At 44.8% G+C, this 24,507-nt stretch overlaps 1 protein-coding gene across 3 annotated transcripts in view; it reads left to right on the top strand.

The window, feature by feature from the left end:
* Nucleotides 1-22,041, top strand: part of TMCC1 (transmembrane and coiled-coil domain family 1) — a 52,535-nt gene extending 30,494 nt beyond the window's left edge. The window contains exons 1-4 of one of the 3 annotated variants that reach the window (XM_084214385.1): nucleotides 2,100-2,194; nucleotides 11,645-12,579; nucleotides 18,950-19,085; nucleotides 21,429-22,041. In XM_084214385.1, the coding sequence (XP_084070511.1) occupies nucleotides 2,126-2,194; nucleotides 11,645-12,579; nucleotides 18,950-19,085; nucleotides 21,429-21,743 (1,455 nt within the window). In that variant the 5' untranslated portion in view covers nucleotides 2,100-2,125 and the 3' untranslated portion in view covers nucleotides 21,744-22,041. Of the gene's footprint in view, nucleotides 1-2,099; nucleotides 2,195-10,800; nucleotides 10,850-11,644; nucleotides 12,580-18,949; nucleotides 19,086-21,428 lie in introns of those variants that run through there. The other 2 variants (XM_084214386.1, XM_084214384.1) reach the window with 2 other exon arrangements.
* The last annotated feature ends 2,466 nt before the right edge of the window (nucleotides 22,042-24,507 follow it).

Genomic DNA, 24,507 nt, shown 5'->3' with positions numbered 1-24,507 from the left:
CTTTTACCATTTAACCCTGAAAATAGCCGCAGAGAAATAGTAATGCAAATGTTAGTTGAATTAGATTTCCTGTAGTTTCTGAGGTTTGCAGTCATTTTCCTGTCAGTATGTTGCAGTTTGGAATCCATGATAATATGGTCGGTTGCGGTAGTTTCATTTTCATTGGTGTTCTTTGCACATCTTGGCCTTGGTTACTGCAGTGCTGCTTCCTGGGCTCTTCCCAAGGCGCGGACCCGCTGACAGGTGTGGCCCTGAGGGAGCCGGTGCTGTGGCAGAGCACTACAGAGCAGGCTGGGAGCGGCGTTCTGGCAGCAGTGCTGGTACCTGCTCCCTCCGCTCCCCGCTGCAGGGTCCAGGTACACCAGGCATCTGTCAGTGATGGGGGAATGGGGACTGCAGGTGACCCAGGTGCAGAATTGCACCACAGACTCTTCTGAGAGCCACCTTCCTTTTGCCTTTTCCCTCATCCATTGTCCTTCATGTCCTGTTCTCTGATGTCACAGAAATGACCACAGAAACGCTTTTAGGGCTGTATCATTTAACATCTCCACCCCAACATGGCTTGTCTCCTTCATGAATCTGATGTTACCTCTCCTGCCCTGGAGAGTGTTTTCATTCTCAGTTCCTGTTTGTTCTAAATGGCCTGTACAATGCCCTTGCCATTTCATCATAATGCTTTTTCAGAAATGCCACCTGATGTACCAGTATAATTTGAGACAATGTATTTTCAGCTATTCTTCCTCTGATTTTGGTTCTTACAGAATACATTTTTGGGGTTTAATTCCTCTTCTCTTTTTTCCTAATGAAAATTGAATTTTGCACATAGGAATATTTTCTTCCACATTACCTGTGATCTGAGTCAGTCAGGAGTTTCTCCTCTGTTACATTCCTGAAATTTGTATTTTAGGAATTAACATTTTGGTGCAGAATTTCTTCACATTACCTGTGCATTACTGCAAGTGAAGAAAATTATTAAAAAAAACCACAAACCTACCAAACCCTAGCACTGTGCTGTCAGAGTCTCAAAGAGTCATTGCCTCAAAGGGACAGACATAAATTAAAATGGGAAAGTTCAGTCCTTGTATTGATACTGGTGACAGACATGCTGCAGTATTCATGCAGTGAGGAGCTCCTAAAAGGCCAATCCATTCCTGTCAGGTTGGGCTGTTCCTGGTATTTCAGCCTTGGGAGTGCCTTGTATACTCTAAATATAACGGTTCTGAAGATCCCAAACTTAGATTATGTGTGGCTTGTCTTCGGATCATCTTGTCTCTGTCCTAGGTGAGTGATAATATTTGCTACAAACAGAATATCAGTGATATAAAGAAGAGCAAGGGGAGAGGTAGCCATGGGGGTGAGGGTGGCTTTTTACAAATGTGTCTGAAGGAGCGGGGCTGGGTGGCATAAGGTGCTTTGAGTCACAGCTGTCAAACAGGGTGGTGAGCCTTTGCTTTACCTCTTCAAAATATGATAGTAAAACACATTTTTAGGACAAAGAAATTGAGAGTAGGAATAAGAGGTGCTGAGGTTTCTTCATGCCCCAGAGTCAGCTGTGGTAACAGTGCTGTGCTGGTCGTATTGTGTACTGGAATCCTTCTGTGACAAAATCAGAGCTTCAGCCTTCCAGGAGATCACGCTAATATTCAGAAAATTTCATTTAGTGAATATTAAATAGCGTTTCAGCGCTGCTATAATTAGAGCTTATAGGTGGATTTATGTCCTGCTGTGCATTTTTGAATCTCCAGTGTCAATTCTGCTGGGCCTTTGCTTACAGGTCTGTTATGTTGTGTTGCTGAGGAGCAACTGTGTCACTTAAACTCCATTGATCTGTTCTTGATTTGGTCATCTCTTATGCTGAACTATTTCTCTGGCTCAAAGTATAGTTTTAAAAATAGTGTCAGGCGTTGCACAGCTCCTGGGAAGCCCTGTAGCTTTAAATCCCGTGTCCTGGTCCTGCTCCCAGCCTGGAGCAGAGCTCCCCACCGAGGAGCAGCGCTCAGCCTGGCCCAGCACTCAGCCATGCTCGTCCGGCAGCGGCGCTCGGGCGGCACAGCCGGCGCTCGGTCCGGCCGATGGCCGCAGCGCTGCCCGGGCAGTGCCCAGCACCAGGGCTGCCCATGGCTGAATGGTGATGTTTATGTGGTGCTGCTGTACCTGCGTGTGCTGTGAAAGGGACTTCTGTGAGCCCACAAAGGTGAGGAGGTTGTAGGGGAACAGTTGTAGCTGTCATGTTTGGCTGTTTTATTTAAGTCTCCAGTAGTACTTGACCTCATTTTGTGCATCAGCCTTGGAAGCACTCCATTTTTCCTCTGGGCACTGCTGTTGAATTTCAGTGGTTGTTTTTTTTTCATATAGCTTTTCTTTGCTTTTGAAGCTGGGAAGTGCAAAAAGGCTCCTGTCTGAGTTAGTGTTGCAATCTATAAACAAGATCAAATGTGGTACTGCTTTTTGGGATTTTCTGGGTTTTTGTTGTTTTCGGTTTTGGTTTATATGATACAGTGAGTGATGAAAAAGATGGGAGATGCTGATGCAGAAGATGCAGATGCAGCCCAGTGTCAGAGAGAAGTATTTGCATCGGTAGCATTTTTAATGTGACCTCTTGTTTTGCTGTTTTTAGCTGTGCAAAATGTATTTTCAGGAAGTAGTAAACAAACTGCAGAACCATATTCTTTTCCAGGTAAAAAAGGAGTAAGTGTGCTGCCTCCCATAGACCCGGTGACCTTCAGAAATGATTAAGTATTTTTCTTCTGTTTCATTGAGCTGTGTAGCTCAGCATTGCCCTTTTTCAGTCTGCGTTAACAGTAAACTGTATCTTCCCCTCCTCCCTCATTTATTAAATACCAAAGAGAGACAGTAAGGTCTTTGATGCTCTGATCTGCAACACAAAATAGAAGCTATTTCTCTTGAATTGTTGCAGTTAGCTCTCCCATGCTCTGTGGCCCAGTGTTTGAGGAAAAAAGAAACCTGGAATCCAAACTGGTTTTTTGCCATGGCTGATGGTTTACCTGGGGTCTGTTACAGTCTGCAGAAGACATGGTTGGAAGGTTGAATAGTGTTCCTGTTGTGTTTGAAACACATATGTCTAATATATTTATTTCATTAACTTAGATTTTCCCAAAGGAAAATAATGCCTTCTATATGTGTACTTTGTCTCACTGCATTCATTATTCTTCATAATAAAGGTGACACAGGTGGCTCTCAGGAAAAATGCCTGTTGTTGAGTTGCAGAGGTACAGACTGTGGTGGTCCAGGGCAGCAGGAAAGCCTGGGGGGTTACAGATGTTCCACATCCTAGGTTGATAGATAGGTGTGCTTTGCATCTTGTCACACCTAACTTGAGGCTACTGCATCACCTCTTGAGAGCTGAAGAGAGGAGTAGTGAGCACAGGATACCATGTTCTGTGCTCTCTAGGCCAGGTCAGGGTAGTCTGAACAGCTTTCTACCATGTGTTGAGGAGATGCTGCACTGAGGGCTATCTCTAAATGGAGTTCTCAGTGAGGATTCTTAGCTTTTGCAGGAATACTGAAAGCAGCATAGTGATTTCAGTATTTACCTAATTCAGTGTTCCCTGTGGATTTCTGGACAAGTGCCCTATTGCCTGACCCTGACAGGTGCTCGTCATCCCTTGAGCACATCTTCCTCTCTGATGTCTCATTGCTTGCTGTTCTCTTCTGGGTTTCCAAAGGCATCCGTGCCACACATCAGTGGCCCTGAGGAGGGCATGTTCATGGGCTGAAGGGACTGCCCTTGCTCAGTGTCTTGTCCTTTACAAGCTGTGTTTGCCACTTGGAGCGATCTTAGAGATTTAGTTGGTGCTAATGCAGGAGCACCTGTAGCACTTGGAGTAAACAAGCTGCTTTTGGACAAAGCAGGAGTCTGAAACAGCTGTAGTACACATTTGTGACAAGTCTGATCTTAGCTGGTACTGTGTGTATGTTGTACTACAAAGGCTTAAAATAAGGAAATATTTCAAGAAATGCTCTATGGCAATGGCAAAGCAGTATATTCACAGGAAGCATGAATCTTGTTGCTTTGAATTACTTAATATTGTATGAACTGTTGATTGGATAAACTTCAGGGAGGAGTTTTGGTTATGGTCACACTATGTGTCGTATCTGCAAAAAATACTACAGTTAAAGAAACGAAGAAATTGTAGAAGTATAGTTGCTGGAGCCCTTCAGATTAAACACTTGGAGGGGATGTGCATGTTAAACCTCAGCAGAGACACAGCCCCCGAAAAAGGGAGAATCTTTGCTCTTGCACAGGGCTGTTCTGTGCAGAAGGGTCACACAGAGGCATTTGTCCTTCCAGACTTCAGACCCAGTTTGCTCCAATGCTTTGCAAGTCAAAGTTAACTTGCAACCATAAAATTAAATTGTGTTCTTTACAAATTAATATATAACGTGCAATAATAATCTCTGTTCATCAGATAGCAGCTTGAAGCATAAAAGTCTGGGAAGCATTAACAAAAATTTTGTCTCTCGGGTAATGAGATATGACTCAAACACTGGGGAAAATAGGATGAGATTAAAAAAAAAATCAGAACCAAACAAAAAAAAACACACATCATTTTACATAGACACTTTTTATAAAAGCTTGTATAAACTTGTTTCTTAATCCACCCTCTTCTGCTGGTTCCTGTACTTAACTTTTGCTCAGCTTTACCTCATTTCCTATCCTTATTTTTGTAACTTCTAGCCTGATTGGCACTCTCCGCTAGAAATCAGGAGCTGCTAAAATAAACATCCATGGTTGTTATTTTGGCCGTATCTTTTGCTGTGTCATCCCTTACCACCTCCTACAAGTTCTTGTGTATAATTCAGTTCTTTCCTATTTTTCTGACCAGATTGTTGTACCTGTTCCCTTGGACTTCCCTTACCCTCAATGTTGCCTTGTTTATTCAGTCAGTACCCCTGAGTTTCTGCTTGACTAGTCTAGCTTTAGGAAACCACAACTGAATTGGGCCATCAAGCCTTACTTTTTTGTGCTCAAAAATATCTTTTTCTCAAGATTTCAGAAATTTGAGGTCAAAAACGTGATGTCTTTGGCAGTAGTATTGTTTAAAAGGAATTAAAGGGGCTGTAGACAACCTGTTAAGGGAGACTTGACACTGCATTGTGTCAATCCCTTCTGTCTCTGGGATGTCAATAAGTACTTGTAGGCCAAGCTGGTGCCTGGTCCCACATGTTCCAGTCCAGCTTGAGAGAACAGCTTGTGCAGTGTTCCTTGCCTCAGCCCACCATACTGGGTTGGTAGGCATCAGAGATGCATGTGGCTGAACCAGAGCTGGGAAAGGTGGAGGTCAGCTTTGTAGCTTCAGCTACCTCTTAACCAGGTAGTAAGCAAAACATTTGCTTCCCGAGAGGCAAGGGGCCCTGGGCGGGAGGAGTCAAGCAGGGGGAACATGTGGAGCCCCCTGAACTCTCCTGCACTGACAGCAAGGTGCTGTGGGGGAAGCATCTGTGACCAGCAATTGCCTTCGCTGACAATTCACTTCATAAGGCTTCGCTGGAGCTCCCCTGTGGAACGAGTAGTGTTGGTTGTGACAGAAGCTGCCTCTGGTACAGCAAGTATGATGCTGTGTGGCAGCAGCATCTTTCATCATTGCTCCCGACACCAGGGAGGGCTGCAGCTGAATACTGGTCTGCTTTGGGAAGAACTTCTGCTGCTGACAGCTCTGAGGAAAAGACAGCTGGCTGCTTTACAGCTAAACTATTTTTGGCACTTAATGTGACACATGAAGTCACATCTCCATTTCATACTGAATTAGGTACAAGGCCATGGGCAAGTCACCCTGCCGCTGGCTTTACCAAATCCCAAACCGAGAGTTTGTTAATGTGCCTCCAGCCATTGCTTGGGGGATGCTGCTCTTGGCACCTGTGCCAAGTGAAGCAGTCCCAGGTCGCCTTTTCCTCCAGTGGTGTTTCTGCTGTCTTGGGCCTGATGGTGAACCACATTTGAGAAAGTAGTAAGAACATCCCCAAGCCCCTTACCACTTGGTTCCCAGTGAACTCACAGCTTGGCTCTAGAGGGAGCTGCTGTCCTGTCTGTCCCCAGGCTGTGCCAGTACAGGGTTAGGCAGGGAGCTGCTTGGCTTGGACACCCCTAAAAAAAGGGAATGCCCAATTGCATGCAGCAATTGGGCATTGTGAAATTGCAGTAAAATGTTTCCCCTTTGTGTTTGCCCACAGCCTTTCTGTCCCGGGCAGGGACCTGCCCTCTCCCCTCTCTCCAGAGCGGGCCTGTTAGGCTCTGTGTTGGCAGATGTACCATTAGCACATTCCTGTTGCAGCAATCATCACTCATGACTGTTTAACTACTGTGAGTAAGGTGTAAAGCCATTTCCTCTTGGTGTCACAGTGTTGGTTTCCTGCTCAAGCTGTTGTCTGAGGCAGGCATTGTACTGGAATTGTTTTCTTGAATATTTTTCAGAGTAATTTTTCATTTTTTGTTTCTCACTGTTTTGTTTGGTTTTTTTAACCCATAATCATGGTGATCTTCCCATCATTTTGAGGGTTGATTGCTCATAGGCAAAGGCTGTATAACTTTCAGAAATCCTCCCCATTTTATAATCTAAACAATGAGCTCTGCTGTGAAAATCACACAGCAAGACTTCCTTAAGCTGTCCATCTGTTTGTGTGCTTTCCTTAGCCAGGTTTAATTTGGATTTGGATTTAGGAGCATGCTAGAGACACCTCAGTACAGTTGCTGTCAAGGATGACCATAGATTTCTGTGGGTGAGTAGCTGAAGCCTGTTAAAAAGCAAAGTTGCTGCAGCATCTGAAGATTCAATCGGTCAATACAGGTTTTCAGGGTAACTGCAGTATGTCACAAGGAATCACACTGGACATGTTTTTTGCTTTTTCTTTTTCAAGGCAGATGTTTTCTAAAGCAGGAGCATGTATGCACCCTGAGCACTTGCTGAAGGAAGGTGTAAGGTAGATTTGTAAATGAATCCACATGTGAGTGAGCAGTTGTTTCTAGGGATGGTTCAGTGCAGCAGTATTTAGATCTGTCTGTATTTACCTGAGAGATGAAGGAACAGAAATATTCTCCCTTACATGTGTTGTTGTGTGGGATTTGGAATCACAGAAATATGCAGCTAGAAATAAATAGTGACCAATAGATTTGGTGGTATCAGATGTGTGGCAGTGTTGCAGTGGACAGATCCAACTTTCTGTTACAGACAGATCCACAAATGCAGGATGTGGAAGTAGTGTCTGGGAGATACTCAAAAGCTTTCTGGACATGGCCTGGGCAACTACTGGCTCTTGGTGGCCCTGCCTGAACAGGAGGTTGGACCGGGTAAACTCCAGAGGTCCCTTCCAACCCCAACTGATCTGTGATTCAGTAACAACCTTTAAAAAGCAAAGCATTAGAAAAACAGACTCTTAATTCTAGATCAGGTGTAGGTCATGAAGAGCTGATTGCATCACCCAAGTGGATGAGGCAGGGGAGTTTGTGACACTTTTTTGTTTCCTTTGGGACCTATGGCACATTGTATATTGTGCCATATACAATGACTGTGTTGGATCCAGAGGAACAGGGCACTGACTTCTCATGAGACAGTGGGGCTGGTGCCATGTTAACCCATGTGTTTCAAGAGTCATGTGCTGCAGGTGGCATGCAGGGAGGTGACTTGTGGCTGTTGATGGAACTTAATCTAATGTGTTAAGGGTACCTCATAGTAATTTGTGATGTTTAAGTATCTCTTCATTGTACCTGCTGGGGATTCTCTGTGTGTTTATTCAAATGTGCACTTAGATGTTTTAATGCAGATCCAATGAAATGGGGCCTGGGGGGGCTTTTACTCTGCAGATGTGGTTGGACACAAAGAATGGTGGGGTTTTTTCTCCCCTGTGATTTTTATTTCCTCTGAGGCGTTGATTAAAGATCTTGCTTACTAACAAACCAACTCCCTTGTAACTGTCATCAGAGATTTTGAGTCTCTGCTCCTGTGCCTGCCTGAGGCTGGAGACCATCTGTCCACCTAGTGTGGAGGGGCTGGCCAAGTCCCTATGCCCATCCCTGCACCTGCCATGCGCTAAAGATGCTGTTGAGTGGTGTTTACAAACAGGAAGTCTAAAACCGATGACTTTCTATGAGGCTCATAGATTTTCTGTCTGTATGACTGTATTGCCTTCAGCACAGTGGGAAAAGGAAGCAAAACAAGTTCTGAATGTTTTCATGGTTAGTGTTAGCTGCCAGTCAGGTGTGCAATCACTGGGAAGGTGATTAACCCAAGCACCTCAGGTGCTGTTAGCTTGTTTCCAGGGCTGTGCATTCTCACTCTGAGCTCTCCTGTCTCATTTTGCCCTCTATGTGTTTATTTTGAGTAGCATGACAATTTTCAGTCACACTTGTGAAGCTTCAGGCTTCACAAGGGGAGGGAGGAGGAAGCAGGAGTTGCCCCCTTGCAGCAGGCTTGCTCTGAAAGCTACTGTTTGCTTAAGCCAGCTGCCCTGAGTCTTTAAAAGCAATATTCCATCTTCTTGGTGAATGACCGGTGTATGCTTTTACTGGAGGAGTTTTAGGAGGGTGAAATACCTTTAAAGGAATTGCTGTATTTAATCTTCAGCAGCACCAAAAGGCAGAATCATGAGGTGCTTTCTGGGCTGTGTGCTGCAGAATAGACACTGGAAAGCTTATACAGGAGGGAAAGCCTGAGAGCATTAACAGCTGAGAATTTGGTAAGATCTTGAGAGGGAGAAAGCATAAGGCCCTCACATGATTTCACCTGCTTTGTGGCATAATGGCAAAGCAGTTCTCAGTGTACCTCCTGGTGGAAGGGCACACAGCTCCCCTTAACTGGACTGTCAAATATAATGGAAAATTGTATTGGAAGACAGATTGACTATTGAATTGTAACCCCTATTCTTATAGAAACATTTATCATTATAGTATTTAATTTACCAGAATCTTTTCAGGACAGATTGACCATCATCTCAAATTCAATAGTATGTCATCAGCATTTCCCAGGGACCCAGTTTGTGCTGTCTTCCCTTTACAAAGCCTTGTCAATATGGACAAAGTATTTAAATTATCTCAGTTCTGTTCCAGAACTGCACTTACTCAGCCTTTTCCTTTTGAACTGGAAAGAACCCTTTTTGTAATTTCCGAATAATATCCACACAGCTGGTAATTATAAAGCAATTATCCCAACTTTTGTTTATTCTATTACTGCTGTTCAAGTTATTTTCTACCACAGTTGCAGGGAGATAACCTGGGCAGATTTGCTGAAGTCAACTGACTTTAAAAGGGGGGGAAGAGAAATAGTACACTCTTCCTCTCATGACTTGTGTTATGAGAGAAAGAGTGTACTGTTGGTGTAATTTATGGTAATTATCCATACACACACACACTAATTGTACCAAACCTGGAGTAAATCAAGCTGATAGAAACTCTTTACTGCAACGTAGTGTTGAAGCCCCAGTAGTTCTATGACACTCATCTGTGCAGATTTCAGCTCAGTGCCTCTGGGCTGCAGAAAAACTGGTGATGAGCAGTTGTTTGGTTCTGAGACACTGGGTCAGTCCCATGCTCACTCACCCTTACCACTGCCCAGAAAAAAATCAATTATGAAAAGAAAAAGAAAAAATAAGTTATATTAAATTAAATTGTGGAAGTTTTGCATTAAAACTGTGGCTCTTTCTGGTTTTCATCGTCTGCCATTAAATACTAAAATGTCCTTGGTCTGGAGGAGGTAGAGATTGTTAAGAATGGATTGAGAAACCCTTGGTTCATAGGCAGTTAACAGTAATATGATTGTCTTGGTGTGCTGCACAGATGCTCTGTGCTGCTCTTGGGGTGGCAGCTGGTTGTTAGAGCTGCTCTCTGGGTGAGGCACAGACCAGCTGTGCCATGGGTGCTGGGTGATGCTTTCAGGCCAGGCATGCCCTGCACAGGCAGGGTCTTTGTATTCGTCTAAGCCATAGGGAGAAGTCTGATCACTGACAGCCCTGGAAAAATCTTAATGAAATGACAAATTCCAAGAAGTGGTATCTTTACAAATGTGTATTACTTCCAAATGCATGTCTCTACATCTCAGAGACAGCACGTTTGCTGTGCGGCACTGATATCATACATAGTGTTGGTCCCACTGATTAATATGAATTCTTAGCACCAATTTTCCATTGATCTGTCCAGAGCTCCAAGGTTTTTTCAACTAAACCTTCTTAAGAAAGCAGTTGAGGAGTCACAACAGACCACAGCTGCTGTGGTTTCCAGCAGCTGAGCTCCTCTAGAAAATGAATCAATTGCTTCCCCAGGTGTCTGGTTTTCCTGTTGATGGGACAACAGAGAACCTTAGGGTTATGGGAAGGAGCCCAGGTAACCCCCAGCGCCGGCCAGTGTCACAGCCTGCGGGGTTTTTTGCATTAAATATGGAATGATGAATCATGAGAGAGGTTACAGTTAAGTGTAACAGCATTTTTGTTTTGTAAAGCGCATATTCACAATCACAGACGTGGTTCTGCGACTGGGCAGTAGCCGTGGGTCGGCTGGCAGCTGTTCCAGTGGAACGACCCGGGGAGCTGCCGGCTGGTCCGTGCCGAGCCGCGGGGGCGAGAGCGGAGCGTGCGGGCAGCAATCGCGGCTGCTCACCAGCTCCTCACTGGGACAGGGGCCGCGGGATCCAAACGAGGCGTTCGGTTTAAAACTCATTGATGGAGATTCCCTGCGGGACGCGGGTGGCCGCGGCTCCGAGCTCCCCGGCCCGGCGAGGCCTCCCTGCCGCGAGGGGGCGGGCGGGGCCGGGCGGGGCCGCGCCGCGGCGGGCGCGCAGCTGGGCACGGGCGGCCGGCGGGAGCCATGCACGGGGAGCGGGCGCTGCTGCCCCGCCGGGACAAGGTATGGCGGGGGCCCCGCGGGCCTTCCTCTGCCGGAGGACCCACTGTGGCCGCGACCCGGGGCTGGCCGGGATGGGAGGATGGTCGGCTCCAGGGAGGAATGTCCGGGTCAGGAGCCGCCGGTGCGCGGTCCTTCGCGGGTTCGCGGCGAGTACTTGTAGGGTTGGATTGCGCTGAAACATCCTGTAACCTTTTTTCTTTTTTTTTTCTCCATACGTGGGGTTGTCTTTTGAAACTCACCTTTTCCCTCCCACTCGGAGACACCTGCTCGCAGGGTTTGCCTCGGCAAGGCGTGCATTTGGGTGCGTCTCAGGCTCCATTTTTCTGTTAAAAGTACTGACCGTAGTAGATGGCTTTTAAGTTTCCCTGTTGCTGCTGTTCAGACAGGTGAAGCACTAGGAATGACTGGGGTGTGCTGTGCTGTACAGTTGAACCGTGTGGCTTCTGCTCTCAATTACCTTCATGGTCTCTTCACTCCCTAGCTAGTTGAGCCCCTGCCCTTGTACTGATATCTTGGAGTGCTTGGTCTGCTAAACTGGGGTGCCCTGTTGCACATTTGTGCTTGAGTTTTGAATTATTTGAGGTGATTAGGCGGAGTCAAGTATGAGGGGTTTTGCTTTTTTTAAACTTTTGCTGGATCTCTGTAAAATATATGAAGCTCTCCTGATTGATACTGTCCCCTGACCAGCTGAAAAAAGGTGCAGTTTTTCAGAATTGGTTGGCATAAGGAAAACTTTTCTGTTGGTGAAGTTACTGATTAGCACTCATGTTTCTCTCTCTCTCTCTCTGTGCTTAGATTGAGCGATTGGAAGTCAGCAGCTTGGCGCAGACCTCCAGTGCCGTGGCCTCCAGCACTGATGGCAGCATCAATGCAGACTCTGTTGATGGGACCCCAGATCCGCAGAGGACAAAAGTGGCCATCACACACCTGCAGCAGAAGATACTGAAGCTGACAGAGCAGATCAAAATTGAGCAAACAGCCCGTGATGACAACGTGGCAGAGTACCTGAAATTGGCCAACAATGCAGACAAGCAGCAGAGTGCCCGCATTAAGCAAGTGTTTGAGAAGAAAAATCAAAAGTCAGCCCAGACCATCTTGCAGCTGCAGAAGAAATTGGAACATTACCATCGCAAGCTGCGAGAGATTGAACAGAATGGGATCCCTCGGCAGCCAAAGGATGTCTTCAGGGATATGCATCAGGGTTTGAAAGATGTTGGAGCAAAAGTCACTGGCTTCAGTGAGGGAGTGGTCGACAGTGTAAAAGGTGGACTTTCCAGTTTCTCCCAGGCCACACATTCAGCAGCAGGAGCTGTGGTTTCCAAACCCCGGGAGATTGCCTCCCTCATAAGGAACAAGTTTGGGAGTGCAGACAATATTGCTAATCTGAAAGACTCCTTAGAAGAAGGCCAGGAAGATGGGACAGGTGGCAAGGCTCTAGGTGTTATTCAGAACTTTCAGTCAAGCCCAAAATATGGTAGTGAAGAGGATTGTTCCAGTGCCACATCAGGCTCGGTGGGAGCCAACAGTACAACAGGGGGCCCTGTGGGAGCTTCCAGCTCCAAAACAAACACTCTGGATATGCAGAGCTCAGGGTTTGATGCAATACTGCATGAGATACAAGAAATTCGAGAGACACAGGCAAGACTGGAAGAATCATTTGAGGACCTTAAGGTTCGCTACCAGAGGGATTACACGTTGATAATGCAGACACTGCAGGAGGAGCGGTACAGGTATGTTCTGTGGTACTTTGTTTGACAATCCAATGCTGTGATTGCAAAGCACCGGAGTTGGGGATGGTAGTGCTCAGCAGGCTGTTCCTAGCAGCCTGATTCAAGTGGATAGTTCTGAGGTCTTCTCAGGACTATTCCCTCCCACTTCTGCCTTTTATAAATATTTCTATCTTGCTGCTCACCTCCCTCTCTGTAAAAGAAAGAAATTGTAAGGAAAAAGGTTATTTCAAAATGTTTTCAAGATAAAAAGTGAAGCTGAAGAGGTCTAATAAGGTGTCCCAAACCCAGGAATACATTGATGCAATTACTGTTATCAGACAGTGCTTTGCCCTGCAAAAAATCCTGAAAATATTTGGATCAAAGCAAATGACAGGGAACTAATGTGGACATGACTTGAACCTGCCTTCTCCAACACTCAGATCCATATCTACTAGAGTAAGAAACATTCCAGCTTTCTTCAGGTTCTCTAGAAATACATGATCTTGCCCATGTGCCAAAACTAAGATATCCCTTCCGTTCTCCACTCAGTCCACAGTGGCAGCACTCAGGAAAATGAAGTTGAATTAAATGTCAGATACTGACAGTGCTCTTGTCGTGGAGATTATAGGGTGCTGGAAGCAGGTGACCCATGTTTCCATCAGTCTTCCCCTCACTGGAAGGGAATGGAAAGGTGGAGCAGTTGCTGCAGTACTGCTGATCCCTGATGAAGTCAAAGGGGAGAGGTGACAGTGGCCTTCAGTAAGGCAGCCTGACCGGCTGCCCCCACCTCCCTGCTGTGGAAAGCTGCCCATGAAGAGGTGCTGAGGGAATACTTCCCTTTCCTTGCTGGGTGGGAGAGGCTCTCTGCAGACTGCCCTGTGCTGTTCTGATATCCCCCCATAGGCATGCTGGGAGCAAGGGCTTGGCTCCAGGCTCTGAAAGGAAGAGTTACTAGCTGCCCTTCTGCAGGCATCCCGGACAGGATTCTTTAAATAACAAATGCAAAGCCCAAGCCCTCGTTCTGATGAAGGACAGTACACTGTTGTCATGAGGTTCTTTATGGCCTTCATTTCTTTGCCAGGATGTGAAACACAACCTGAAAGGCAACAGCAGAGCTGCTGGGGGTGTGTACAGGCTTGCTGAAGTGCCCTGTGCCACTTGCTGCACTGGTTTGTGCAATGTAACATGGAGTTGCCCTGCAGCTCTTTTGACATGCTTATGCCAAAACTCTGGAAAAGGCTAACCTGCTAGGATCTGGTAGAGACAGCAGGCTCTCAGTGTGCTTTGCAGAGCTTGGGCAAACAAAGCCAGACCAACACTACTTTCTACTCCTGCTTTGCAATTATCAGCAGTTTGACTGAAACCAGCAACCAGCACAGCAGCTTTGGTTCCTAGCGCCTCAGTGTCATCAAGTCATCCCGAAGTGATGCAGAGCTGGATCTTCTGCTCCTCAGCAGAGAGGTGCTGTTTTCTGTTGCTGTGTAGGTTGTTGTTTCACACATACAGCAGCAGCCATTCATGGTGGAACGCTAATGCAAGCACGGCATAGCTGAAGGAGTGGCCTGAAAGTACAATAGCACACCTTGGGGACTGATGTGTGCCGTCAGCTAAGCGGGCTGGTTACTGCCCAGCGCCTCTGAGCAAGGTTCACGTAGGTCCCATATTAGCTCACCGTGAAGTCATATCTGTTATGTGCCATTAACCTTTACAGAGCACTCCCCTGAGGTCAGCCCAGACCCCAAGCACTAACCAAGACACCTGGAGTGAAAAGCAGGGAGAATCTGCATTTGGCTTATAAAAGCTTAAGACAGTAATTTAGACCTGTCATTTGGAATGTTGATGCAAATTAATTAAAGGTGTGACCTTTAAGGAGGACCAGTTAAACCACACTCTGTGCCCTTGTCGGTGTGGGTAACTGCATGATCAGCAAGAGCTCATGGGTTAATCATGGTTAGATGACTACAGGACTGTACAAATGCAGATTCTTGTTTTTATAGCTTCTGTATTTTGAACTATCCCAATGATAAAGGCCGACATCACCTCATAAGTGGATGGTGACGTAATGTGTCCAAGGGCAGAGGGTGCTGCTGCCTTGGCAGGGAGGGGTAGCACCTGTTCCTCCAACTGGAACCCCTCTTGCTTCTCAGCTCTCTTCAGGAAAAAGCTAAAAGAAGGGAAAAGAAATTGTGGTTTAATGCTGGCAGGCTGGGGATTCAGATTAGTCATAATTGGCTTTAAAAGTTGTAAGTGTCTCCTAACTCTGCTCTGTTTATGGGAAGCTTTCAAAAACAAACACAGAGTTGAGTTGGAGCCTAAAGTTTTTGGAGAAGTCTTTCTTGTCAGGTGACACTGAGTGTTTGCATTGTACCTGGAAGCTGGAACAAAGAACATGCCATGACATTTTCTCACCTGGTCTTAATCCATTTCCTCTTTCTTAAATCGTCTACTGTTTTGTAGGTTCTGATCTTTTTTCCCATTTTTGTTTGTGCAGTTTCTGTTTATCAGCCATGGCTTGCCTTACAGGTTTTCCATGACCTCTTTCATCTCCTCCCTCCCTTCTCCCTGCTTCCAAATCTTGTCTACCATCCATGTGGCTGCTGGCTTGCTAACCCTAGTCTCTGAGGCAGGGACTCACCTGTCCAGTTGCTCCAGTTCTCCCGCCCTGGTGCAGGCCTGGCAGCACCATGGCAAGGGCAGGGTGGGCTGTGCTGCCCAGCACATGCTGGCCCCTGAGCACTGCTCTGCTCCGCTGGGGCTGAGCCACTGAGGAAGGAAGAGTCTGATGGTACTTGCCCATCATTGTTTTCTTCTGCACCGGGAGCAGGAGCTGCAATGGCTTGTTGCTAATCTCATTATTGGAAGGTGGCAGTTGTTTACTGGTATGAGCAGGGACTTTTTGTGCTATCGAGACTGAAATAAAGTTCCTGCTGAGTATTTTCATCTTGCTTGTCCCTTCAGGAACCTGTTTGTACATGGCAAAACCATAAGCTCACATATTTGGAGTGTGGCCAGTCTAAGGTTTTGGGTTTCTTCCCAAGCCTGACAGCCTTGGAAAGGGCATTTAGGTCTCCCATGCTCCTGTCAGAAGAAAACCTTCAGCCGAAAGGCTAGTCACTGGTGCTTCTATTTGTCTGGGTTCTAATGTAGTCTAATTGTCACACTTCAGTCTGTCCTCATGATGTGTTTTAAAATAGATCAAAGGAGCTAAACCTCTGAGGTCTGGGAGGGTTGGCAAGGCTGTTCTGGAGTGTGGCCAGGCAGTGGAGGCAGCATGTTGGTGCTCACCCAGCCAGGACAGCACCAAAACATCCCTGGAAAACTGTCTGTCTTCCTTCCAGGGAGGCATGGAGCTGGAAGTACAGGAATATGTGCGAGTGTCATGAGCAGCTTGTGCTCCTTGTTTGGAGCAAGCTCTGTCCTTCGTGTATCCCTCTAGATCGAAGACTTGGAGCATACTACAAATAACTTCTGGTTTTAGCTGTTTACTCCATTGTTGGAAGTAGTGTGTTCAGTAGCATAAAGATGTATTTAGTGACAAATAAAGATTACATGAAGGTTTGTATGACATAGCTATAAAAAGAAAAAGGTCCATCTTGAGAGATGTCTGAAGACAGGTACTAAACTTCATTCACTGTCTACTGCAGATGTCTTTGTAGCATCACTTTGATCAGAGTTTCTTTACTCACCATAGCACTGAGTGCAGATCAAATGTCTTTTTTTATCACATCACTCCCTTCCATATGCTGTGTTAGCTGTGCATTTTGCAACTATTACTTTAAAATGCCTTAAAGCTTTTTTTTTAAAAATGAGATGGTCATAATTGTGTTTCTGAGCCTTTTTCAGACCACTTTTGCAATTCCCACGCAGTGAGCCTCAGAAAACATGTGGAAATACAACACAGCTATTTGAAATGAAGTGTTCCCATATCCCATACTTGAGCCAAGCACCCCAGCTATTTACTGTGTCCTTAGAAACAGCTCTGATAATCTCTGTGATACTTGTGGCAGGCAGCATTGGTCTGCTGCACAGAGATGTTTCTGGGCTGGACCTTGTTCTTTTAAGGAGAAATTTCACATTTTAAATAGTAACAAAATAGTCTTGAGGTGTTTTCCATACATGAAGTGAAGTGGCATTTGATTATTCAGGGCACTGCTATATTCACAGACAAGTTTAGTTTGTTCAGTAGACCCTGGTACTGATGAATGAGAGGCATGTATTTCATCTTAACCCTCTTGACAGGTAGCGTGTCGCTTTTATTTGTGTAATACTCCCACTTAAAAACAAACCAGCATTCAATAGGGAAACCCTGGTTCTGGGCCCCGTAAGTGCTTTTTAAATTTGAACACCAGTAGAAGGCAGCTGGAAAAAATTATTTTCTAAATTGTAGATATTGGGACAAGAAGTGAAAAGAAGCTGAATGGAGGATGTGTCATTTAAAAGATAAGTCAGGGTAGGTTAGTGGGGGCAGAGATGTGTTTTTTTTTAAATAACCCAGTTCTAGCAGTTGCCTGACACAGTGAGTTCTGGAAGTGCAGGTGATTCTTGGATGCAAACTGCAGCAGTTCTGGTGTTGAGCAGGGAGTGAAGTGTGGATTGGGAACAAGCTGGTTGTTCTGCAGTCTTCAGGGCAGGAAGATTGGAGCCAACCCTTCTGCTAATCATGTTCTGTTTAAACTCTTAACTACACAGATTAGCAGATTTCCTTATGTTTCCTGTAGATTGAGGTAGTTTTGAAGTTATTAAAATACAATTGTTTCCTGTTAGAGAACAGGATTTAAGCTGCTTGGCAACAGCTGCTTTATGAAAGGTGCTTATGTGAGAGGAGGTTAAAAAATACAATCATGCTCTTTTCAGAAATGCTTACGTTCTTTTTGTGTAATAAAGTGCTGAATTTTGTAATATAGTAACAAACTGAATATATTTCAAGTAATTGACGCTACCTTTGGGGCTTGGAGTGGGTTTAGTTGTGATTTTTTGGTTGTTGGCAAGTTTTGTTGTCAGTTTTCAGTTGTGTGGGAACAAAGGGCTATATTAATTATCTGGGCTCCTTCTTTGTTAGCCGGTCTTCAAATGGCCATTCCCTCGTCAGTCCTGGGAAACCAGTTCTCTGGTGTGTCCCGGCACAGTTGCAGAGCTCTTCTGGCACCTTTCTGGGCTCGCCATGTCAGCTGGCAGTTGTGTTGGTTTCACTGCTGGTTGACCACATGCGTTTTACTGCGCTGCAGATTGTCATGCTGTGTCTGACTCTTTCTTAAAGTAATATTGCATTGGGAACATAAACAAAAATTCTTTTCATACTAGTCTATTAAAAACAAAACCCTAAGACTGTTTTTAAAGGCTAGCTTTTGACTGCAGATTCTAAAACACAAAAAAAATCTTGAAAAACACGAAAAGCAGGATTTGTGTCTTAGTTTCAGAACTTGCAATTAAATTCTTCATTCTAGATAAATATTTCTTATTCATCTTGTGGGGGTTTTTTGGTAGGAATTAAATTCAGTGGGGTCAAAAGAAAACCAAAATTTAAACAAGGAATTATCTCTGTGGTTAATTCCTCAGAAATGTCTTGGTCATTAGTATCAAGATTCAGATGATAAGGACTGTGTGGTAAGCTTTTTCCATCTGCTACGACGAGTAGACAGTGGAAAAAGCCCAATGGCCACCACACCTGTGCCCATACCTTTGTTACCATCAGAGCTAAATTTCAGTTCATTTATAACTCTCTTAGGGAGAAGCAGAACTTTATCTCTCAAAATTGTTATAACTCAGTTTGTTTAAGCAACCCTCTTCCTCGGGACTGCTCCTGGTCCATCACCAGGAGCAAACTGAAAAATAAGCCTGCAGGTTAGTGATTCATGTGTCCTTCTTACAAATAATGTGATGGTATTTGCTTGTTAAGTTGCATCATTCATAGGAGATAAAGGAAAAGCAAATCAAAGATCCATGTGACCTCACGCAGAGATCAGACAGTAACACCATGTTCTCTGAGGCATCAGTCACATGTCATTTCCGTGTAATTTTTATGCCCATTACTGTTCCAAGTGTAGATAAAAATGTTTAGGAGTTATGGTATTATAGAAGGGAACTGTTTGGTTTACACAGAAGTTTGGTGAATGCTTCATTCTATTCTTATTCTGTCCTCAATTTTTTGCATCACTTAATAGTTACCATGCAATTGTGTGTTTTCTCCAGGTTAGGAACAGTATCACAGAGTTTACCTGGTAGAAAGAAGTAATTCCCAGCAAGAGGGCATTAGTGCTAGGGTGTGCTGTGTGCTGACGCAGCCATGCTGGTTCAGTACACAGGCCATGGTGTTCATTGCTTGCTTGTCACTGGTGTCATTTTGCCATCCTCTTCTCATTAAAGCCATTGTACCACGTGTTGTCATTTCTAGATGTGAAAGACTTGAAGAGCAGTTAAATGACCTGACTGAGCTCCACCAGAATGAGATCCTCAATTTAAAACAAGAGCTGGCCAGCATGGAGGAAAAGATTGCCTATCAGTCTTACGAGCGAGCCCGGGACATCCAGGTGGGTGACAGAAGCAACGACCCAAGTCGTGCCCTTCGCCTGCTCTTTCAGGAACTCATTCACTTTTGAAGTATGCCAGCACTTCAATATTTGATTTTTATCCTTGTAGCTTTATTGCTAAACTGCTGCATTCCAAAAGGTCCTTTTTCCATCTCTGACTTGTGGGTATCTCTCCAGGTAACCTCCTCTGTAAAGCAGGGCTGTGTCCCACACAAAGGGTACCTGCTGCTCAGCTTCAGCAGAGCAGGATCCAGAGCCCACTTTTTGTGCAGGCTTTTGTATTAGACACTTAATGGGCCATGACCCAAACACTTTTTTACAGTCGTGTTCCCAGTACATGGCCCTGGGATGTGGTTGTGTCACTGATTTTACAGCAATGGTCACATATATCTAAGGAAAAATGGCTTTGTGTGTGCACTGCATTGAGTCAGGAAACAATTCTTTCTGATGGCTTTGAAGAAATAAGGAGGTGTTTCTAAAGGAAAAGTTTCTTTTAGTATGTAAAAAACGTTGTGAAACAGAGGTCTTGAAATTGGAGGCCCTTCTACAAAGCAAAGCAGCTGCTGGCCCTTAGAGGGAAAGGCAGATTCAGAAACAAGTCTCTTGACTATTAGAAGTACTTGCTACTTATAATGCCACTTATAATACCAATAAAAGTACCACTACTTGTGGTAGTTTTAACAGATATCTCAGTTCTGATTGCTAATGCTAGATATTTGTAGTGTGAGCAGAGAGTTGTAGGTTAAGAGTTCTTCCTTTTTCCTGCCGAGGTACTTCAGTCAGGTGATTTCCTCTGAAGACCAAGCAGGCTATGCTGTTCACACACCAGCTGCAACTCCAGTTGTGAAACGTTCTTCCTGTCACTGCTGTTTGGGGCAGCTGAGCAATTCTGCCCAGTGCTTTCAGGGGTCTTAACCAAGGAGAGGCATTCATGTTTCATTGACCCCCACAGACATGCAGTGAGAAATGTAACAGGTGACAATGACCTTTAAGTTAAATTTTATCAGTGTCTGTGGACAGTGGTACAATGGCCCCTGGCAGTGTAAACAGGAGGCTCTCCCTTGGGGGAGTGTTACAACAGTCGGGTTTTGTTCTCCTCTCTAAATTCAGATGGCAGGATGATTGAATTGAAGTGGGGATTTCTCAACAGTTTTTTTTTAATCTTCACTGTATGATTCAATACTTTTAGTGTAAACTTTAAAGTTGGGACAGCCTATTTATCAGCACTGCTGGGGAAGAGGGAAGTGTTTTGTTGTATAAAAAACTATTTAAGAGCAAGCACTACTGTTGCAGAGGAACAGTCCTAGTTCCTTTTTTGGTGATCAGTCTGGGAAGGACTGCTGCAGACTTGTATATCGTATTTGCAGTTGGCCTGTGTGTCTGGAAAAGGTGACTCTGAGGGAAGATTGGTGGAAATATTATTGTAACTTGGTATTTTCAAGAGGAGAAGTCTCTCTTGGTGTTAATTGCCTGAAAACCTCTCTCCTTCTCCCTAGCCCCCTGCATTGCATGTCACCAGTGTTTTAGTGTAGGTTGGGTTGGTCCAGTTGGGGTTCAGCCTGGTGAAAAGGTCTGACAAATCCCCCTTGAGTCAGTGGGGCTTTAAAGAGGTGGATTTGTGCAGGGTTGTCTTCTCCTTCCACCTCCTTTCATTTTGCCTCTTCCTGTAGGCAGTTCCATAAATCTCCTGCTTCTTACCCTTCTAGTTGTCTTTCTCCAGCCCTCACAGAGTCAGCTGGAGCTATGCCAGTGCCACACAGCATGCTGCAGTCTGGAGATGGCAATGGCAGCTGTGCAGTCCTAGCCCTAGTGCCCCTCAGACCTTTCTCTGAGCTCACAGCTCACTAAGCAAGCAGAACACAGCCGAGCCTTTGGTAGTTGTTTTTGTTGTTGTAGTTTTCTGCGAGGTTGCCTAGTTTTCTGCAAAGGGGTCAGATAAGCACAAATGACTCCAAGGAAGGTGATGGAAGTTGAGGTTCTGGGAATGTATATCTCAGAAGAAGATGAAGATTGCTGGCTAGGCACAGCACCTCTGTCCTCTGAGTGGCCTCTTGGAACCAAAGTTGAAGTGACCAGGTGTCTGGGTAGCCCCCTTCTGGCAGAAGCTATGGGCTTTCCCAGCCTGGCATCTCCATGTCAAACCTTCTGGGTGCAGATGAGGTGCCCAGTCAGCAAGGGGCTTCTCACCTCAGGTATGGGAAATGGCACTGCTTCCTCTGCTCCCACTGCAGGGCAGGAGCTCAGTGAATGAGCAATGTGAGGTGAGGGGATGGTCCTGACTTGGCCTGGTTGGTGAGGTGACGGATTGAACTTGAGTAACCCAGTATGTGCTCTTGCCCACAGGAGGCACTGGAAGCGTGCCAGACGCGCATCTCCAAGATGGAGCTGCAGCAGCAGCAGCAGCAAGTGGTGCAGTTGGAGGGGCTGGAGAATGCCACAGCCAGGAACCTACTGGGGAAGCTCATCAACATCTTGCTGGCTGTCATGGCTGTCCTCCTCGTCTTTGTCTCCACTGTGGCCAACTGCGTTGTGCCCCTGATGAAGACTCGCAATAGGACGTTCAGCACTTTATTAATAGTGGTTTTCATTGCCTTTTTGTGGAAGCACTGGGATGCCATCACCGGCTACTTGGAACGATTCTTGTCTCCCCCCAGATGATGGTGGCAGGAACGGGCTGCGCCGCTCCCTCCTGGCTCTTGGTGAGCAAGTGTGGCAAAGATTAGTCAGCAACTACTCTGCTGAAGTTTTAAAGTGTCCGAGTGAATTTGTTTACATTTAGAATAACATTTTTTCTCTGCAAGATGCATTGCAATAGTATTTTTTAGATTTTATTCAAGAACTCTTTTGGCGAGAATCCTGGGTAATTTTTATGTAGCATGGTTCTCTTTGGATGCAAATCTTAAGATTCTTTAAAGTGTACAAAAGAAATGAATAAAATACAGAAATTTGGAGCATACCAATGGGCAGTTTAAATTGTGGCTTGAACTACTGTACTAAACCTGTCAGGAAGAAGAGAACGTGGTTAGCTTAAGATGAGCAAAGCTCAATCTAGTGCACAGCCTTGAATGATGGTACCACACCAAACCTGTAACACTAAACTTTTACTGTGAAGTCTGCTCACATTCCATGTCTGAGTGTATGCGTTCAGTGGTTTCTTTCCTTAACAAGAGAAAAACAACAACGTGTGGATCCCTTTCCCAGCTCAGCATCTGGGTTCGCCGTTTGTGTTAACCTGACTTCAGTAACTTTCTGTAAGGCTGGTAACTTGGCTGAGTATATGGAGTGGAAGCCTCATGCCATATACAGTAACTGCACAGTCGTGCTACAGTATTTTAAAGTAGTCCTTGAAATACATATACTCTTTAAGCAGAAGCCCTTGGTCGCACTTTTAAGGTTTTTTTTTAATATATGTATATTCACAGATTAAAAAAAAATCCGAACAGCATACTTGAAGAGTGTAATACTCAAACTCTCAGTGCTTCCTTATTGTTTCTAATAGGATTTTTTATTATAATTATTATTATTATTATTATTGGGTTTTTTTTTTTGAAGGGGTTGGGAGGGTCATTACTTTTTTCTTTCAAATAAAGAAGTGATGTTTTTAAATGAAGAAATGTGTGAATAATTGTGAGCCGTCTTGTCTTGAAGCAGTTCTGAGGAGGGCAGAGAGTAGTTTCTAGTGTCAGCCTGTCAAATGCAGCACTGTCCATATGCCATTTGTCTGTCCTCCTGAGCTTAAAGATGCAGCATCATGGAAAACGTCTGTTTTCTTCACACTTTTTTGTCATGCAGGGCTTTTTTTCCTTTTTCCACATGTGAAGGATGCTATGTTTGTATTATTTGTTTGCATGCCATCTCTCATTCTGGGCCTCAGGATAAGAGCAAGGAATTTCTGTTCATCTCCTCCTAGGGAAAAGAAAGGTTCTTTTGAGGAAAGAAATACTGACTCAACAGTTCACTTAACAGAATGGTTATCTCAAAAATAGTTCTAATTTTAAAAAAAACCCAAACCCTGAAAAGTGAAACCAAAGTTTTCCTCATGTCAGGCTCTGGTAAGATTATTTGTGTGTCTGTATCTGTGGTGTGCCATCCTCTTTTTCAGCCACAGGGGCCAGCACTTGGTGCATACACCTTGGCAAATCTCAAAAGGAAATACGAGCCTCACAATGTCTTCACAATGTGCCATTACTGGTGACCTGTTGGTACAGGCAGGCAGCCCTCAAGTCCAAGGAATCTGTGTTCATTCTGTGCTGATTTTTAACTGCTGTCCCTTTCACCATAACAGTGCCAAGATTCATCTTTTGTCTTCATGAAATCTAAAAAAACCTCCAGGATTCTGTCAAAACAATTTATGGTGTTTAGTTAGGTCTTATTGTTTTCCTTCATTCCAGGACCAACTTCCCTCTAGGAATCAGATGTTGCCCAAGTGACCTAAACCAGTTAAAATCATACATGGGCATTTATGAGACATGTACAACAAATATATACACACATACATAGGCATTGTGCTATGATACAGATTCTGAGTTCTGAGAAATCCCCCCAAACAAGGCTAATACCTTGAGTGTTTTCTGATTGCCATCAAAGGCAAGCCCTCCACTGTCCAACCATCTTTCTTCCTCCAAGGGTTCTTTTTTTCTGTAGTCACAGGAAACTCAGGTGCCCTTCTCCCAGGAATCCCAGTACACCTCTCTGTCACCATGTGCACTAATCTGCTCCTGTCCTAATTAAAAGAAAGATTGACATTTACAGCTGACTCAAGCCAAAACTGCTTGTTCTTTCTGCAGTGCCAGAGCAGAGGTGCGTGGCCATTCCCTCCCTTGCTCCTGGCTACAGTGAGGCTCTTCTCTAGTGACTCACATTTCTTGGCTAACTATCATCTTGCCATTATGCAGGTTTTGTCAGAAACAAATGTGTGAATAACAGTAAGAACTGATTTGGCACATAACTGAAATACTTTGTTGCCTTTTTTTTCTGAAACCTGGCCTTTGTACCTCTTTTTCTCAGTCTTGTTGACACTAGAATTGCTTAAGGTAGGTGTTCATGTGGTCAAATCAGGAAGGAGTTAAAAGCCACTGGCTCTGGACACTCAGTGTCTGTAATATTTAAGGAAGTGTTTGTCCCACTTCTTTATACCTAATTTTATTTCTTTTCTCAACTCTGTCATACTCAGTAAATACCATTTGCTAGCTTGCCAGAAGGTGCAGGCTAAATAGAAACTGACATCTCAGAACTCTTAATGAAGGCCATATACATATGGGTCTGGACACAGTGTCTGTCTCTTTCTCTCTCAACAGTTTCTTCCATTCCAGAAAGTTGTCTGCAGTAATGTTATGTGTGGTGCTGCATCCACTTCTCATATCCTAACACAACTGCCATGTGTTTTGCCTTTTGCACTAGCAGAAAATTTTGGGGTTTTCCT

This window comes from Fringilla coelebs (genome assembly GCF_963513975.1).
Source record: "Fringilla coelebs genome assembly, chromosome: 13".
Taxonomy (NCBI): domain Eukaryota; kingdom Metazoa; phylum Chordata; class Aves; order Passeriformes; family Fringillidae; genus Fringilla; species Fringilla coelebs.
This window is presented reverse-complemented; position numbering and strand designations above follow the sequence as displayed.